The 20,603-nt window shown below is 39.5% G+C and overlaps 1 protein-coding gene across 1 annotated transcript in view; it reads right to left on the bottom strand.

The window, feature by feature from the left end:
* Positions 1–13,783, bottom strand: part of SACS (sacsin molecular chaperone) — a 47,774-nt gene extending 33,991 nt beyond the window's left edge. Inside the window, exons 1-5 of the mRNA XM_045869184.3 lie at positions 13,555–13,783; positions 13,290–13,440; positions 8,603–8,690; positions 7,599–7,684; positions 1,315–1,426 (exon numbers count right to left, since the gene is read on the bottom strand). Coding sequence (XP_045725140.2) covers positions 1,315–1,426; positions 7,599–7,684; positions 8,603–8,690; positions 13,290–13,440; positions 13,555–13,565 — 448 coding nt within the window. The 5' untranslated portion in view covers positions 13,566–13,783. The remainder of the gene's footprint in view (positions 1–1,314; positions 1,427–7,598; positions 7,685–8,602; positions 8,691–13,289; positions 13,441–13,554) is intronic.
* Positions 13,784–20,603: the final 6,820 nt, after the last annotated feature.

Here is a 20,603-nt window from a genome sequence, read left to right as displayed (position 1 = left end):
TGTGTTCCTCTCTCACTGTGTCTCTCTCTGTCAAATAAATAAATAAAATCTTTAAAAAAATAAAATAAAATAAAATAAAATAAAATAAAATAAAATAAAATCTTTAAAAAATAGTAACTTGGAGGCAGATTTTGTTCTTACTACCATTTATAGGTGAGCAGACTGAAATTAAGCAGGGCCGAGCCATCTGCTTAATCATGGTGCATATATATGGGGATTGGAGTGGTTGCTGGGCAAACCGGTGCCCAGTGGAGACATGCCTTGTGGTGGGCCTGTGCAGGATCAGGACCTAAACAAGAGCCTCCTCTCCACACCTGGTATCTTTCAACAGTAGTTATAATAAATCAGGGAATCCTAAAACCAGGACACCTGATTTGACACTCCTTTCTTTATAAAACTGGACAACGGTAGAGAGATGGTCTGCCCCCATCACCAAGGCAGGAGGGGTCAGGGCTAGAATGGCAGCCTCCTGGTGTGTTAGGTCTCACTGTCTTCACACAACAAACAAGTACAACTTGCCTATAACAATCTGACCAAAGAATGAATATATCAGCTCTAATAAATATTAAATATATAATGTTCAGGTATTTAACAATTAATGTTGATTACTCTCCTAAATCATAAAACATCTTTTCAAAAATATAGGACATACACCTCTTTAAAAGTCTGTTCAGGGAAGTCTGAATCAATCATTCTTATTTTCAATAACCTTCCATCATATATAGTCATTCTATTATATATAATCATATATAATCATCTGTATCATATATATTATCCTACTGACTTTTAAGTTGCACTAAGAGTTAACATTCTTTTGAACACAGCACGTCAAAGAGTACGGCAGAGGTATCAGGAGTTGATTGGTTATAGTTCTCTTACTGTCCTTCCATTTATCGTCCTTATTCCCTTGTCTCCTTTAATCCTTCTTCCCAACCCACATTAAAACACGTCAAGGGTACCCTAAAAGTAGAAAACAATACTTCTTTCTAAAATGCACAGAAGTGTTACATATGTGGAAAGGGTGTCCTTTTGTCTTGCTAATAATATAACTCACGTTCACTGAATAGAATAAGAGGCTTATGTGTTTACGTTGTTATTCTGAGTTTCAACATTTTTACTCTCTGTTCTCTAAAAATACTGACTTACAGACTCCCATCCATCAAAAGCAGAGAAAAACATCTGAAAAAGTGGAATTAAGTATGCGAAGAAATGCAGTAGGCATGGTAATTAGACCATTCATCAGAGTATTGTAAAACACTAAAAATTACCTGTTAACACATTAAATGAACCTTGTTCCTAATTCTCGATTCTTACCCTGATATTGTGCCATATCTTTTGACCAAAGAGTCTCCGTTCCATACCGAGTTTCATCATATAAAAATTTAACTTCGGTGGCCCCCGCATCTTCTGCATTCTGAATTAATTCCTAATCAAGAAATACACCAAAAAATAATATTTAATACTACAGTAATCTGCTCATCTGCCCATTTACCTATAACATTTAAAAAGAATTACATTTAAGTAACAGAAACCCACAATTGGCATCTTTACCTTTAAATCCAGTGGGGCTATGACTGCAAATAATTGCCACAAGCATTGAGAGGATGCTTGAGAGCTTGTGAGTCCTTCTCCAATTATACACCTAAAATGCGATTTTTAACTTCCTATCTCCTTGTCCCCAGTACAAATCCTGAGACTATAACTCTCTTATTCACAATCTACCCAAAGCCTTCATTCAAAAGAAAGTACTCCATTTCTGAAAGTAGCATGGATTGTTCTGTTTCTGGGACAGATACCTTCTTCTCAAAGTAGTTACCAAATACAGACCTTTCTTTATCACTTCCTTATCAACTTACTTTCTCTTTGGAAACATGTATGTATGTACTGATTAGTATTCTGCATTCTTGAGAAGTTGGGTTATGAACCTGTCTTTCCCCTGCACTAAAGCTGAAAGCTTCTTCACAGTCAGGACTGACTCATTCCTTTCTCACAAAGAAGGTAGTAGTGTTACTTGTTTGGTGGATGGGTGGTCACACCTCTGCAACGTAGAAAGCAAAGAGCAAACTACAGGATTTATAACCATAGGTAGCCACAAAAAAATCCTCAGTCTCAACAACCCCCATCACTTTGGCATGCCTACCAAAAACAGGCTGGGCTCTGGTCCATTTGAAGGGAGCACCAGGCTCTGACATAATGTCAGAGTCCAACTCTTAAAGCCAACACCATAACCATCAAACCTGAACTCAAGATATTATCTCTTGTTTATTGTGGACCTTGTCTAAAGCAAAGTCAACAGATGACAACTGCCTGGAGAAGCTCTGGCTTAGACCAAACCAAATCAAGTGGTTATATTTTAAATGGATGGATCTTTAAAACACAATAATTCACCCTGTATTATTCACCCTAAATGAGGGGAGGGAGTGGTGAGGACAGACAAGAAGTAAGAAGAGCTTATACTGATCCTCTGGCAATGCCAACAGCAAACCCTACAAGAGACTCCTTTTAGACCTAAAGACACCTACAGATTGAAAGTGAGGGTGTGGAGAAGCATCTATCATGCTAATGGTCACCAAAGAAAGCCAGAGTAGACATACTTATATCAGACAAAAGAGATTTTAAACCAAAGACTGTAACGAGATGAAGAAGGGCATTATATCATAATAAGGGGTCTATGCATCAAGAAGATCTAACAACTGTAAATATTTATGCCCTCAACTTGGGAGCACCCAAACATATAAATCAATTAATAACAAACATAAAGGAAATCATTGATAATAATACAATAACAGTAAGGGGACTTTAACACCCCGCTTACATCAATGGACAGATCATATAAGCAGAAAATCAACGAGGAAACAATGGCTTTGAATGACACACTGGACCAGATGAACTTAACAGATATATTCAGAACATTTCATCCAGCAGCAGAACACACATTCTCTTCGAGTGCACATAGAACTTTCTCCAGAATAGATCACATACTGGGTCACAAATCAGGCCGCAACCAGTAGAAAAAGACTGAGATGATACCATGCATATTTTCAGACCACAATGCTATGAAACTTGAAGTCAACAAGAAAAAATTTGGAAAGACCACAAAAAATGGAGATTAAAGAATATCCCACTAAAGAATGAATGGGTTACCCAGGATATTAAAAAAGAAATTAAAAAATACACAAAAGCAAATGAAAATGAAAACATGACAGTCCAGAACCTTTGGGATAAAGCAAAGGCAATCCTAAAAGGGAAGTAAATTGCAATATAGGACTACCTCAAGAAGCAAGAAAAGTCTCACAAAAACTAACCTTACACCTTAAAGAGGTAGAAAAGAACAGCAAAGAAAGCCTAATGCCAGCAGAAGAAGGGAAGTAATAAAGATTGAGCAGAAATAAATGATACAGAAACAAACAAACAAAAAAACGAACAGATCAATGAAAATAAGGGCTGTTCTTTGAAAGAATTAATAAAATTAATAAATCCCTAGCCAGACTTATCAAAAAGAGAAGAGAAAGGACCCAAATAAATAAAATCACAAATGAAAGAGGAGAGATCAGAACCAACACCACAGAAATACAAACAATTATGAGAATATTATGAAAAAGTATATGCCAACAAACTCAGTAATCTAGAAGAAATGGACATATGCCTAGAAACATACAAACTACCAAAACTGAAACAGGAAGAAATAGAAAATTTGAACAGATCCATAACCAGCAAAGAAATTGAATCACTAATCAAAAATCTCCCAACAAACAAAAGTCCAGGGCTAGATGGCTTCCCAGAGGAATTCTATCAGACATTCAAAGAAGAATTAATACCTATTATTTTAAAACTGTTCCAAAATATAGAAATGGAAGGAAAACTTCCAAACTCTGAGGCCAGCTTTACTTTGATTAAAATCAGACAAAGACCCCATTAAAAAAAAGAATTACAGGCCAATATCCCTGATGAAAATGGATACAAAAATTCTCAACAAGATACTAGCTAATAGGATCCAACAATACATTAAAAGAATTATTCACCACGATCAAGTGGGATTTATTCCTGGGCTGCAGGGGTGGTTCAATATCCGCAAATCAAACCATGTGATATACCACATTAATGAAAGAAAGGATAAAACCATATGGTACTCTCAACAGATGCAGAAAAAGCATTTGACAAAATACAGCAGCCATTCTTTTTTTTTTTTTTTAAAGATTTTTATTTATTTATTTGAGAGAGAGAATGAGAGACAGAGAGCACAAGAGGGAAGAGGGTCAGAGAGAGAAGCAGACCCCCTGCTGAGCAGGGAGCCCGATGCGGGACTCAATCCCAGGACTCTGGGATCATGACCTGAGCCGAAGGCAGTCGCTTAACCAACTGAGCCACCCAGGCGCCCATACAGCAGCCATTCTTGATAAAAACCCTCAACAAAGTAGGGACAGATGGAATATACCTCAACATCATAAAGGCCATATACCAAAGACCCACAGCTAATATCATCCTCAATGGGGAAAAACTGAGAGATTTTCCCCTATAGTTAGGAACAAGACAGGGATGGCCCCTCTCACCATGACTATTTAACATAGTACTGGAAGTCTTAGGCTCAGCAATCAGACAACACAAAGAAATAAAAGGCATCTAACCTGGCAAGGAAGAAGTCAAACTTTCACTATTTACAGACAAGATACTCTATGTAGAAAATCCGAAAGACTCTGCAAAAAAAATTGCTAGAATACATGAACTCAGCAAAGTCACAGGATATAAAATCAATGTTGCATTTCTATACACCAATAATGAAGCAGCAGAAAAAGAAATCAAGGAATCAATTCCATTTATAATTGCACCCAAAACCATAAGATACCTAGGAATAAACTTAACCAAAGAGGTAAAAGATCTGTACTCTGAAAACTATAGAACACTTACAAAAGAAATTGAAGTGGACACAAAGAAATGGGAAAAAATTCCATGCTCATGGGCTGGAAGAACAAACATTATTAAAATGTCAATACTACCCAAAGCAATCTACACATTTAATGCAATCCCTATCAAAATATCACCAGCATTTTTTTAAGGTTTATTTATTTTAGAATGAGAGTGTGTGCACACACGTGAGTTGGGAGAGGGAGAGAAACACAAGCAGACTCCCCATTGAGCTCGGAGCCCAACACAAGGCTTAATCACACAACCCTGAGATCATGACCTGAGCCAAACCAAGACGCTCAACTGACTGAGTCACCCAGGCACCCCACCATCACCATTTTTGTATGGAACCAGAAAAGACCCCAAATAACCAAAATAATGTTGAAAAAGAAAACCAAAGCTGGAAACATCACAATTCCGAACATCAAGCTCTATTACAAAACTGTAGTCATCAAGACAGTATGGTACTGGCACAAGAACAGACACAGATCAATGGAACAGAATAGAAAACCCAGAAATGGACCCACAGCTATATGGTCAAATATCTTTGACAAAACAGGAAAGAATATCCAATGGAAAAAAGACAGTCTCTTCAACAAATGGTGTTGGGAAAATTGGACAGCCACATGCAGAAGAATGAAACTGGACCACTTTCTTCCACTATACACAAAAATAAATTCAAAATGGATGAAAGACCTAAATGTGAGACAGGAAACCATCAGAATCCTAGCAGAGAACACAGGCAGCAACCTCTCTGATCTCAGCGGTAGCAATTTCTTACTAGACACGTTGCCGGAGGAAAGGAAAACAAAAGCAAAAATGAACTACTGGGACTTCATCAAGATAAAAAGCTGCACAGCAAAGGAAACAGTCAACAAAACTAAAAGGCAGCCCGTGGAATGGGAGAAGATATTTGCAAATGACATACCTGATAAAGGGTTAGCATCCAAAATCTATAAAGAACTTATCACTCAACACCCAAAAAACAAATAATCCAGTTAAGAAATCGGCAGAAGGCATGAGTAGACATTTTCCCAAGACATCCAGATGGCTAACAGACACATGAAAACATGCTCCGTATCACTCATCATCAGGGAAATACAAATCAAAACCACAAAGATATACCACCTCACACCAATCAGAATGGCTAAAATTAAAAACACAGGAAACAACAGATGTTCCCGAGGATGAGAAAGGGGAACCCTCCTACACTGTTGGTGGGAATGCAAACTGGTGCAGCCACTCTGGAAAACAGTATGGAGGTCCCTTAAAAAAGTTAAAAATTGAACTATCCTACAATCCAGCAATAGCACTACTAGGTATTTACCCAAAGGATCCGTAAGTAGATTTGAAGGGATACATGCACTCCGATGTTTACAGCAGCATTATCAATAATAGCCAAACTATTAAAAGAGCCCAAGTGTCCATCAACTGATGAATGGATAAAGAAAATGTGGTATATTCATACAATGGAATGTTACTCAGCCATCAAAAAGAATGAAATCTTGCCATTTGCAACAACATGCATGGAGCCAGAGTGTATCATGCTAAGCAAAATGAGTCGGGCAGAGAAAGACAAATACCATATGATTTCACTCATATGTGAAATTTAGGAAACAAAACAGATGAATGTGTTGGAAGGGAAAAAAAGGAAACAAACCATAAGAGACCCTTAATGATAGAGAATAAACAGGGTTGATGGAGGGATGTGGGTGAGAGGATGGGCTAAATGGGTGGTGGGTATTAAGCAAGCATTTGTTATGAGGAGCACTGGATGTTATATGTAAGGGATGAATCAGTAAATTCTACTCCTGAAACAAAAAAAATAAAAATAAAAAATAAAAACAAAAAAGTTTTAAAATAAAATCACTAATGATGGAGCAATCCCCCTAATCAGCACCTATCTGATTATGACTACTTAAATTCAATTAAATATACCTAATCCTACTCTCTAAAAACTTGGTAACCAAACTAGAAAATAAAATTAGGGCCAAGATGTTAAAGGCAATAAACACTAAATAAATTAACTAGAAGAAAAATGCATGATAGTTGATCTACTCTTACGGTTAATTAAGGAGTTTCCTCATTAGGCTTAAACACAAAATCTAATTTTTGCTGTATCTTCTACTATTGCTTTCTTCTATGGTTGTTCAGGTTTTGGGGTTCTTTTGGTTTTCAATGAGTGTATTCAAACTAAAAGAATACATTGTAAATAGAAACAAATAACTAAAATCATTATCCTATGAAATAAATTCTCCTAAAAGGCAAACCTCTAAGTCCAGGGGTCGAATGTGTTCATGGCCCCTGAATGTGGGTTTTGCATTATTTTGTTCGTCTGGTCAACTGCCTGGTTTATAAAGGCTCTGCAAGATGTTTCACATACCATTTATAAAATTACATTATATACTTACATAAAGTGACAGAAAGAGTGTTCTTAGAGCAACACTGCGCTTGATCACAGCACACAACAACCTAATGAGTTCCTCTGCCTCTGAAACCTCATGTATTTACAATGGCTGCATTTTCAACCCATCCCATCCAGCATATGCACTGCAGGCATAGAGGGAAAGAAATACTGCTATTTAAATCTAAACAAAATTTTTACAAAGTTAAACGCTACTGGGATTTCCAACTTATTTTACTCCATCTCAGTTTTACCAAAGTAAATTCACACATGTACACAACACATGCCCTACCTTAAGAATCTGCCCTCCTTCTGGATATCTTCTTAAAATGTCCTTGAGAAAGTCAACAAGTGGTGGAGTTGTCTGACCAAATCGACCTAAAATACAGAACACATTTAAAATATGATTTAGAAAAAAAATCCCATGACTGTTACCAATAGGTTATTTGGTTCCAGGACATAGTAAAATTATACAAGTTATGACTTCATACATTTTACTGCAGCACTCAGGTACAAAAAACTAAATGAGACTCAGTAGAAAGCAAAGCAGACTCAATTTATCGAATCTCAAGACTTTTAATTAAACTACAAAATTCAGGTTTTAAAAAATGTTCAAAAACAGACTATATATCACAAAAGATTAATTCAAAAGTAAAAGGCATGGGGGGTGAGGACAGGGATTGTTGCCATTTTCCAAAGCAAATGAAATAAATGGCATCACTTTGTGGGTACTTTGCCACTAAATAATAAGCCAGAGATAGTGGTGTCTATTATGAGAGTGTTAATAATCTCAAACTCAACCAATGTTCTGATTATTCAGAGATCGGCATAGTCAATGTCCCAGGGGCTGTCTGGTTCAAATAGCCTTAGGCATTTCCTAACCAAGAGATTCTTAGAACTGACTGACCCGGTTGCCTTCAGAGAGGTGGTAAAACGCAAGTATAGAGAGGATGGGGAAAGAAAAACTAACTTCTCAGATGCACAGAAAAAAAAAAATATGTGTATATCATTAAAAAAGAACTCTGTGCTTAAAGCAATGAAATCACCACTACAAATTCATCAACATCATTCTGGCACAGTGCCCACCAGGACCGAGCCCCACCCAGCAGGACTCTGCTGCATAGGGTGTGATACCCCACACATTCTTATAATTCACTAGCTCCATCCACCCTTGCTTTCCTCCAGCCTGAATACCCCCTCATCCCATCCCATGGAATATACTTTCATTTCACTTTTAAAACATAATCTTTATGCAACTAAAAATGGCATATGCGCCTGGTAAAGTCAATGTAATACCTCCCCCTTTCAAGCCTTTTGATTGAAGGTTTACAAAAAGATGACCATTTTTGAAAGTCAGATCTCCAATCCTGATCCAGTCAGGTAACTGAAAAAAAGAAAAGAAAATGTATGAAAAGCAATATTGTTCCTAAAACTGTACATTCGAAACTACCTTAATTTTTTTTTTCACTTAAGAAATAATGCTTGTTAACTGTTCTCATCAGGAAATAAGTTGCTCTGGAGAAGTGAGTATTTCAAAAAACAGAAACTTAGTCAACAATTCTATTTAACTAAAAGGATTTTTCTTAACCTAAAGGATTTTAACTTAAACCTAAAGAATTTTTCCTAAATAATTACAAATAAAGATCTGCTTTAAAATAACTTAAAATTTTTGGGACCCCTGGGTGGCTCAGTCGGTTAAGCATCTGCCTTCGGCTCAGGTCATGATCCCAGAGTTCCAGGATAGAGCCCCACATGGGGCTCCCCGCTCAGCGGGATGTCTGCTTCTCTCTCTGCCCTTCACCCTGCTTGTGCTCTCTTTCTCTCACTCTCTCTCTCAAATAAAATTATTTTAAAAAAAATAAAAAAGTAAATTTTTTATGATGAATCAGGATCATTAAAATAAATAAAATCATTCCTTTCACATTTCCAAAGTGTACTGCTCAGAAGCCAAAGCCAGATCGATCTTCTCCCCAGAAGTCCACTCAAGTGCTACTATGGAATGACCTCCCACAGGTCAATGGTCTGCAAAACATTACTCAAAAGCTCACCTGAAGAATCACCTTCGTAACTTACACTCCTCAACAGGGTGTGAATGACATCATTTACTATAACAAAAATTCAGTATTTCCAACTGTCTACCACCCATCCCACACTGATACCTTTCAAGGTTCCTAAAGTTCAACCTGTCAAAAGTGACCTCACTGGATTTCCTTCCAAACCCTTATCGCTCATTTTTACTTTGTAACTCAATTAACAGTAGCACCTTCTACCTATTCACTTTAGAGGGAACGTGGGGAGAAGGTCTCTCTCTCTGCAAACCACATATCCAACTACCCTCCAGGTTCCAGCAAGTCCATCCTCAATTTCTCTCAGACCTAACTTGTTCTCTCATTTCCAATTGCTCAGACTCCCAATATTTCTTGGATTTTTATAATCACTCCTCTGGTCTCCTTACTTTCTATATATCATCATTCTAGTCCCCATTTCTAAAATATATATCTGAGCACGTTGTGACAGTTCCCAGCTTATAAAGCACTTTCATATACATATTCCCACTGAATCTTTAAAGCAAGCCTGAAAAAACTCCCTGCACAGAAGATATGGATTAAAAACAGTAATTATTTTGGGTTGTTAACCACAAAAATTTTAGAAACAACCCAATTCCATAACATATTAATACAGTGGAATATCATATAGCAAAGAAAAATGGATTAACTAAACTGCACATAACTTAGGGTGAATATTCATAACATAATGCTGAGTGAAAAAAGCTTATTCCAGGTTACTACATATGGAATAACAAGCTTCTTATAAAATTCATAAACAACTAAAAGTAAACAGTGTATCATTCAGGTCATATATTTATAGACATACACATACACATATATAGATATATATGTACATAGGTGTACATTATATACACACATACATACACACACTTAAGATAAAACTATTAAAACAACTACATAAACAGGCAACAAAATAATAAACACGAAGGGGTAAAGGAAAAAAGAAAGGCACACAGGCTGGGGAGGAGAAGCAGAGGTAAATATAAACTATCAACAGTGTTCCCGTTCTTCAGTTGGAGGATGTCACCTTGGTTGTTCATTCTATTGTTAGTTAATTAACTAACTGATTAATTACTGAAAGAGAGCCATGCATAAGCCAAGGATTACTGGTCCAATTTATTAATAGCTAAGGTATATATAAAGAAAGAAAGGCAGGACAGGAGGAAGGAAGGAAATTTTTATTGCAGGAAGAAGTCTCCAGGTCTTAAAGAAGACTTGAAAAGGAAGAAGACACAGAGCAGAATCATGTTAGTAAAAACAGATGTAACCAGCTATGTGAGTCTGACTGTGAATGCTTTTGGTGGACTGTAATCAGTGACCTATCTACAGGCAAGTGATTCTCCCAAAGAGAAATCAAGCGGCACAGATAACTGAACTCAGCAGTGCTATCAGCTTTCTCCTCCTAAGTGCCAAGATTAAGGGATTTTGCTTGGGCCTCTCTTCTTCCTAAACCCACAATCACTCCAACCGAGCAAAGTCACACTAGTCCTATTCATCTCCAAGGCAATGAAATCTTAAAAGTTGCCCGTTTCAGTCTTTATACATATATTTTAAAACAGAGTGATTGTAAAATGATTTGAACATCTGGATCTCTGTCCATGCCAGCCTCAACCTCCCTCAAAAACCTCAGAGATGCTCATTTTCATTTACTATGAAACAATAACTCTTTCCAAATTACTATGCAAACAATACAGTATTAATTACAATTGGCTCTCCTGACACTTCTTCCTTTGTTCAGTGGCAAGGACACAGGTTCTAAGATTCAAGAGTTGACAGAAAGGACATTTTTTGATCAATTAAGAGACAGGAAAGTTAAGTAATAATCCAAAGCTCCTGATTTGACGCTCGACCACATTTGGTACAAGAGGAAAAAGGAAGGGGCACCTGGGTGGCTCAGTCCTTAGCGTCTGCCTTCGGCTCAGGTCATGATCCCAGGGTCCTGGGATCAAGCCCCGCATCCGGCTCCCTGCTCGGCGGGAAGCCTGCTTCTCCCTCTCCCATGCCCCCTGCTTGTGTTCCTGCTCTCGCTGTCTCTCTGTCAATAAATAAATAAAAAATCTTTAAAAAAAAAAAAAAAAAGAGGAAAAAAGATCAGGAAGATGCACAGCTATAATGAATAGCTTCAGTCTCTTCATGAGACAGGAGGTAAAGTGAAGAACTTAAAAATTCCATTTCCAGGCCAGGGAAACAAAAGAGATAAGGAGAAAGGGATGGTAGACCCAGAAAGATGGAGGACTGGGTAAGTGTCTACTGCTTACTTTGTCCAGTACCAACCAAAACCAGTGAGTGACAAGGAGTCCTCAACAGCTTTTGTTTCCTGCCTACCCTGACATATTCAGAATTCCATTATTTCTGGGTCTGACTCAAGGCTTGTGAATATCCTGGGCAAGACCTTCTGTCTTATTCTACATCTACCCCATTACACTGCACACATACACACAAGCATACACACATGCACACCCATTTGGTACCAAACTGCCATAATTATATTACAAAGTCTCCTGTACATCCTTTCCTTCCAGTTTCACCTCTATAGTCAGAATCTAGAACCTCCCTAGCTCAGGACAGCACAAGTTTCCTAACCAGACCCCCACCCACCCATCCACTCAATCGGAAACACTCTATGCCCCACAGCCACATTCACCTTCCACCATCAATGCTTTGCACAGATAGCTCCAAAAACACTTCTAATGGCAAGACTGAGCCACGACTGAGCCTGTTGGTAGGACCACACGTAAGGGACAAAATGACAAAGCAGACCCAGAGGAGTAACCGAAGAAGGGGGCATAGAACTAGAAGAGTATACACAGGAAGGGACAGAGATGGGCCCAGAAAAAGAAGTAAGAATGACAAGCTTTGCTCCTCAATTCTATCCAAAGTCCTCAATCAAGTCACTGTCCGCATGCCACCAAACTTTGGGGAGCTGGTAAGGAGGGCTGAGCTGTGTAGGAACATAAGAGCAGTTTAACTGGAAATCTGTGTCTCAGTGGTCAAGAAACCATGGTACGGACCCAGGTACACAGGTCAATATTACACTGAGGGATTAAAAATCACAGGTATCAAGTACTTCACCAGTGTTTGTATTGAACACAAATGCAACACTTGAAACGTTATTCTGTATGGCTCAGTATTCCTTATATATTTGTTTAACATTTTTACCTCTTTTAAATCCTGGAAATGATCTTTTATCTCATAAAAAGTGAATAAATTTTTAGGATCAAAGAATAAGTTAATTCTCAGTAAAAATTTAACTCCTCCTTTGAGAAAATTTAGTTTTTTCACTAACCTTAAAGGATATATATGACAATATGAAATACTGCTATCTTCCAAAGTTTTGATCTCATTCATTTGCAGCCCAGAAGTTTTCATGAGAATGTATTCCTCAAAATAACAGCTTCTATAACATAGTCTGAAGATCCTTTCAGCCCTAAATTTCTATGATTCAAAACTGAGGGGAAACTTCTAAGACATTAAAGGTGAAAATTATCCCAGCTTAATGTACAACACAATTGGGAAAAACATGAGTAATGGTTAAGTCACTTCAAAACAAGTAAACCACAACAAAAACCCTCTGACTATAATGCCCATCGAAAAACTATCTTAATTTCAGGAAGTGAAGACTCAGACAAAAGGGCGGGCAGGGGGCAGGGTGACACAAATGTTGAAATGGTAAATCAATTAAAATTTCAGCTAATGATGAGAACATGCCCGTGTGATTTTGTTCATGTTATTTACAAAGCATTATTTCCAGGGTGACCATTAACTGAGCATCTGCCTTCCAGGACATAAGAATAAAACCGGTTCAGTTTCCGTCTCAGCGAGCCTACTGATAGCTACTGGATGCGCTCGCTATGACCCCGAGCTCCGAGGCGGGCCCAGCGTCCTACTAAGGAGAAGGGATCGGCGGGCCATACCTCCCTGTCGCCGAGCCACAGCCGCTGCTCCGACACCGGGAAGCCCGTCTCGGCCAAGATGCGCTCCTTGATGTCGCGCACGGTGCAGGACGCCTGAACGGCTACGGTCCTGCAGCCCACGCAGCCGGGGAGGACAGTCACCCGGAGCCACCTGTGCAAAAGGCAAAAGGACCTTCAGCTGGGGCCACGTGGAGGCCCTCCAGCCCGGGATCCCGGGGCGGGGAGCCTCGCGGCCCTGGGCTCGGCCCGGCCCGGGCTGAATTACCTGTCCCCCATCGCGAGCGTCCTCGCCGAGCGCCGGCCCGCGTCCGCCCCAGCGCGTCGCGCCTACTCACGGCCGCCGCCGCCGCACAGAGAGGCCCGGCGCGGGCCCGGAGCGCGGGATCCGCATGGCGCAGGCGGGCGCCGCCCCGGCCGGGCTCGGCGGCAGCCCCGGGGGCAGCGGCACGAGCCGAGCTGGAAAGGCGAGAGGAAGCCGCGGGGGCGGGGCGAGCGCCGGCAGCGACGCCGCGCTCCCGGCCTCCAGGGCCCCGGGAGGCACCGCCCGCCTGGACCGGTAGCGGCGTGGGCGCCCCGCCCCGGCGGCAGGCCCCGCCCCGCGCCGCCCGCGTCTCCAACCACGCGGGGGCCGGGGCGAACTGAAGCCCTTAATTGTAAATGCAGAACACGCCTTGAGGGAGACCGTGTATTTTCCCTGGGGGAGTTCAACGGTACCGAGAAATGCAGAACTAGACGTTCCTAGGGCCTACGGCTCCTTCGCCTCTAAAGACTTTCAACCTCTGGAAGCATCTCCAAGTAAGATTTATGGCGGCCTCTTAGGCACAGCGGGAAACGTGGTGATTGCAGAACGCAAGTGTCTTTCACGGTTTCCCGTTTGTTGCTAAGGCACAAAAGTAGGATCAGTGGTTCAGTTTGCTAGAGGAAGGAGTGCCAATAAGAAAGTAATAGATGATTATATACGTGAACATATACTATGACATGTTAAAATACATGTAACTTATTTTGGCAACATTACCTTTTATTGTTGGTAGCCTAAGTGTTTTCCCATCACAGTTGCAAGCTCCTTGAAATCAGAAACCAGAGTCTTAAAGCTGATGGAATCACCCAAAAGTAACTAACGTTGCCTGGGAATTTGAAAGTGCACGTAGCGGAACACTACATCTAAAACTAATGATGTAATGTATGTGATTAACATAACAATAAAAATTTTTTAAAAAGAGACACAACAACCAAAAAAAGAAAGTGCACGTAGCTGAATGAAGCTTCAGAAAATATCAGTCTTTTCCTCTGGCTTATTTCTCATAGGTATAGATGAGATACATCGAAAAAAGGCAGGGGGGGGGGGGCGGCAACATCTATTAAAACAATTCAAAGGCTATGTCCTGAACAAGTAAACTTGGGTGCTTCTTGCTTAAATACCTGGAATAGAATTAAATTTTAGCGTTGGCACAAAAAATGATGTTAATTACTGTTTTTCAATTATCACTTCTCCCCCTCTTGCACAAAAACTATTACTCAGAACTCGTTATCAGTAATAATAGAGTACCCAGACAGCTATTCCATCCCTTTCCATAACCATATTTAAAAGGGAAAGTCTGTAAATCATGCAGCTCTTTCCATAGTTGGGACAAGCAAGCACAATCAATTAGAGAATACTAACTCAATATAAGATTAGGCCAGAAAACGTTAATGGATGAATGTTTACTTTTTCCGTCAGACAAGACTGAAAGGACACATTTCTAAATGACAATGAAAACAAAGTCCTCATCTCATGCTTGCATTCTAAGGAAAGAAGACAACAATAAACAAATAGACCAATAATATATAAATTCATCCTATGATGCCAGCCAAGTAGGGATAAGTACTATTTAGGAGTGGGGGGAGGGAGTTGGGGCAGGACAAGATAAGAGAGGAAAAGAGCTAAGATGGTCCTAGAAATCCTTTCTAAGAACTGACATTTGAGAAAAGGCCTGAATGAAACAGGAAAATGAAGTTATCCAGAAAGAGGTTATATGAGAAGAAAGGGGGACAGAGCAACTGTTGCAGTCCATGTGCATCTTTGACCTGGATTTGGTACCATCACCTCCCACTTGTTGCCCCTCCTCTCACTTCTCTCCTCCCTAACCCATTCTCCAATCTGCTGACAAAAGCAAAGTTGAAATTGATGTCTTCTCTGTTTGCTGATGGCTTCCCAGAGCCTGAACAAGGTCCTAACACAGAATAGATGTTCAATAAATATGAAGGAAGGAAGGACTGAGGGAGGGAAGGAAGGAAGCAAGAAAGGAAGGAATTAAATAAAGGAAGTGGGGCTGAAAGAAAGGGAGAAAAAAAGGAATGAAAAAATATCTGGAAAATACAGAAAAGTAGATAGAAGCTCAAACATTACACATAATTCTAACACCCCAATACAAAAACATTTTTATCCATTACCATTAATTTAAGGGGGTTTTTATATGATTACTATGGGTACATAGTGTTTTTCAACATTATTATCACTGTATAAATTGAATTTCTAATAACTGCCTAATTTTCCATTGAGAAGAAATGTCTTAGGCTACTCAACCCTATTGATACTTACAAGGGTATTTCAATTTTTTTCAAAAGTGCACAGACCAAATAAATATCTTTGTTCATGAACTTTCAACACTATTTAAGATGAGAAAGAAATTTGCAAAAATGATGTATTCTAATAAATGTGTAGCTGAGCCCTAACTCATTCTGTGGGAGCATATTATAAAATGCAGAACAGCAAGAAGCCAAAATTTTAGTCTCTTCTTTTAGAATGAATGAGTCCAGACTCCGTAAAAAACAGGGAGTCATGCACCACCCTTTGAGCCTATTTCAGTTGTAGAGATGAGTAAAATAAAATTATTTTATTGCACAGGCCAGACTCAGCAGGATAAAAGCAGAAAACAATGTTATTCCTTCTCAGGAGTCCTGTTTTAATTTGCCCTGGTGCTTTCTTTCCCTTTCCCTGGATGACAGAACCAGTATGGCTTGGGCCCTAGCTTTCCCATCATTCCTAGATCATAAAAATTATCCAGTCCCATTCAGTCCCTCAAATGACTCATTTTAGTAATTGAAAACCCTATCCAGGTTAACAACCAAACACCAGTCCAATCCAATATAAAAATTCTTAAATAGTAATTGGGCTTCCTTTATTCTAGTTCATTCTCACTGTTTGGACTACAGTTTCGAAGTGTATCTCAAGGCTGAGAGTTAATTTCTCCTGAAATAACGCTTCATGATTTTATGAAATGGAATGTGCCTAATAGCATACCTTTGATCAGAGGGAAACAATAAATTAGTCCCTTCTAGAGAATGTTCACCAGTTATGTAAAGACAGAAGAGAGACAAATCATTATTCCTTTGTTTAATGAATCAGCACAAGGCTGTTTAGCTTGAAAATAAAAAGATGAGGATATTGTGGGCATGCTTTAGAACACTGAAGTCCTAAAAATTGAGTAAAAATGATAAGCCAAACAGAAAAAGGAAAAAATCTCTCAGGGAGAGCAAATAGCACCTACAAAATCATGGAGTCAAAAAAAATAAAAATAAAGCTGAGGAATTACAAGTAGCTCCATATAGGATCAGAGAGTAGGATTCATGTAAAGGTACAGGAAATATCCGAGAGCAGTTTGTGGGAATATGGTCATGAAGTCTCCTTTATGCTACTACTGGAGCTACATGGGAGCCACTTTCAGATTTTAATCAGGTTAGGTGATCATAATTATACTATAAAGATTCCTCAGGTGGCAGGACTGAGGATGATTTGGAAGGAGACAAGACTTAGAATAAGAACAAAACCAAGAAAAAAATGGTATCTGTGAGATTAAGTAAAAACCTTCAAGGAAAGAATCAGCAGTGCCAAGTATCACATAGGTAAATTGCCGGTAGTGTTTGACAACTAGTTAGCCCTTGTTGACCTCTGTGCTCCAGAACCTGCAAGAGTTTCTTGATGACCTGTAGGGTCAAGTTCAAGTTATTCTGCATGACGTATAAGGCCCATCACAACCAAGCCCTGGTCAACCTTCTCAGATTCTTCTGAGGCCACCCCATTGTCTGTCTCCATGACCAGGTTATAATAATATGTATAATAATAATAAACCCTTAGTGAATACTTACAATGTGCCAGGCACTTACTAAAATCCTTCTGTGATTTAAGTCGTTGGATCTTCCCAACAACCCCACGAAGTACATAAAACCTTCATTTTCAGATAAAGAAAATGAAACTAAACATTGTACTTGTAGTTCCAGAGCTATCAATGGGAGACCCAGTAGGAAAGCCAGGATCTGTAGTCCAACTCCAGAGCCCAAGCACTATTAATATGAAACTAGAATTCACAGAATATAATCACTTCACATTGCCTAGCTTCCCCCCCATGTACCCTGCCTGCATTGTCCTCACCTGCTTGCACTTGCCTTCCCATCACTTTCCATCTGATATATCCCTAGGTCTTTATCCAAGAATGACCACTTGTCCCAGCTTTATCTGAGTCTTCTGGGCTGATTCTTTCTATCTACTGTGTACATTGTATATTCCCTGTTGGAATTACAGCACTTATCATATTTTATTGACTATTAACTAATTTTTATTCATTGCAATGGGAGCACCTTTGCATTCCTCTTTGTACCTGAAGGGCCAAGTACAAAGTAATATTCAATAAATGTTGCTAAGATGTTTGAGAGTTGAATGAATGACTGCATATAGGTCAATGGCAGCTTCACTCCTAACATCAGTCAATGAGGTTTTGTTTTGTTTTAGGGTCTGTTCAAAATGCTATGGGCTACAAGTAACTGATTACCTGACTAGCAGTAGCTAAACTGATAAAGGATTGTTTTTCTCACACATCAGGAAGTCTGGAGGAAAGCCATTCTTTGACAATGTCAAGAACTACTTCCCAGTGATGTTTTGGGACTCTCTCACCTTGTCAGAAAATGGCTTGTACAGCTCTAATATATCTGTATTCAAAGTAGGAGGAAGGAGGGGAAAGGGAAGAAAACAGTTCTACCTGCTTTAGCAGAAAAACAAGAATTTTCTCAGCAGACTTCTATTCTTCACTCATTGGGCAGCCCGAGCTGCAAAGAAGGCAGGGAAAACCAAGCCTCCATAATAGAAGGTTCTAGCAAAAGAACAGGGCTTTTTGAGTGACTGTCCGATCAGCTTACGACACTATCTACAACATTGCTCTAATATACATGGCAAATTTATTTTTAAAGTGTCTACAGGATTATTAGAAAACAAGTAACTAGTATGTTTTTTAAAGCCTGATTAGTGACATATCAAGATACAGTTTTTAAAAGGATAGTAGGGGGAACTAGTTCATGCAAGTAATCTTTCTCTGCCTGGGGATGGGATTTGGGTAAATCCTATGATTTTTCTGCTCATTTTTACATAATCATGGTCCTGAGTTCACTTTAAGTTACAAAATATAGTTTTAATTCTCTAACAGAATAAGTTTCAGGCAAAATCGCTAAATAAAGGTCAGTGTCTCCTTGATGTTGCCATCACCACCCAACACTAAGTCCTGTAGTCAGATGCTGCCTGCCTTCCAGGAGGGAGAAGTGGGCAGTCTCTCTTCTCTCCCTGTTCCCCCAAATAGTAATTGTGATTTAACCACACCCAGGCCAAAGCTGTGGACACAGGAAAGGCAGGAGGATGGGTTGTTCCTTAGCTGGGTGGCTTTGAGCCCTGTGAGTCTGGCAGGTGATTAAGCTCAGCATTTCTCCTGTGGAAGTCTTTGAAAAGTCCTGTCACTGAGGACCTCAGCAGAGAGGCAAAAGCATTTCTATACTGAGTGATCACTCATGACTCCTTCCACAACCTTAAGGAGCTCCATATCACCTCCCATTTCTGGTTGCGCTGGCCCTACCTCAATCAGCCCCAACCTGATGCTCTTCCACTTAGTTCAGGTGTGTTCTATGGAAACTTCTCTCATAGCCCTTGCCCAGCAAGCTTGAGCAATACCAATATCAATACAGCCACCTCCCTCCTACTGCCTCAGAGTGCTTGGGCCCCAGGCCTGAACTGGCCTTGACTCCAGTTCCAAGTTTCCTGTGTGGCTCACCAGGCTTAGTGTAAAGCAGGTGAACCCCTCTAATCCTGTCCACCTGGCAACATCTCTCTCCAAAAAAACCTCTACCAACCTTTCCTCTCTGTCCTCTGGCTAAGCAGGGGTCTCAGTCACAGAATGTGCTCTGAGGCTCTTTGTAACTGTGTATGTGAGGGAGGGTCTGTCCCCAAACACTTTGATATACAGTATCACTGTCAAAACTGAGGAAGCATTTTATTTTAGCACTTTCTTACTTTAGATACACATTAGCCATCAGAATGATTCAAATTGTGTTCTCATAAAGTCCAAGAGAAGAAAAAATATGAAGAGCATGTAAATCAACAAAATTATATATATGTGAGACATATATAATTATGTATTCATTAATTCAAAGTTCAGACACCACAGTATACCAGAATTATACCAGTTAAACAAAACAACACTCAGCTCCTATGAGGCTCACACTTTCATAATGGGGAGGCAGAAAATAAATAAATATACAGATAAATAATATGCAAAACAGAAATAAGTCCTATGATGAACCATGGTGGGCAAGGAGTGGAACATGACATGGGCTGGGGTGCTATTCATCTTGATGTCACCTGAGAATGGAACCAAATACGCAAAGTGAGGAAGCATACTGAAGGAAGCTTTAGGATGACGTTGGTGATCGAGAAAACAACACTTGCACAAAGGCAAACTGTAAGGATATGATTTCTCTTCCATAAAAAAACAAAATTTGCTATTCTAGTTCATTCTCCTTAACTCACCTCACCTTATTACCATAACCCTGCTTAAAGTATTTAAATTTAAGAAAGCACTCATCAGAATCGTATGCATTCTACCCACTACACATTTCTAAATAGAGTATCTCAACCACATTAATAAGAGAGAGGATAAGCACCATATAATCCTCTTAATAAAGGCAGAAAAAGCATTTGACAAAATACAGCAGCCATTCTTGATAAAAACCCTCAACAAAGTAGGGACAGATGGAATATACCTCAACATCACAAAGGCCATATACCAAAGACCCACAGCTAATATCATCCTCAATGGGAAAAAAACAGAGCTTTTCCCCTACAGTTGGGAAGAAGACAGGGATGGCCCCTCTCACCATGACTATTTAACATAGTACTGGAAGTCTTAGGCTCAGCAATCAGACAACACAAAGAAATAAAAGGCATCCAAACTGGCAAGGAAGAAGTCAAACTTTCACTATTTACAGACAACATGATATGTAGAAAACCCAAAAGACTCT

Source organism: Mirounga angustirostris, unplaced genomic scaffold (assembly GCF_029215605.1).
Source record: "Mirounga angustirostris isolate CCGP_5_RB_7025 unplaced genomic scaffold, mMirAng1.0.hap1 SCAF_3, whole genome shotgun sequence".
Lineage (NCBI taxonomy): Eukaryota > Metazoa > Chordata > Mammalia > Carnivora > Phocidae > Mirounga > Mirounga angustirostris.
This window is presented reverse-complemented; position numbering and strand designations above follow the sequence as displayed.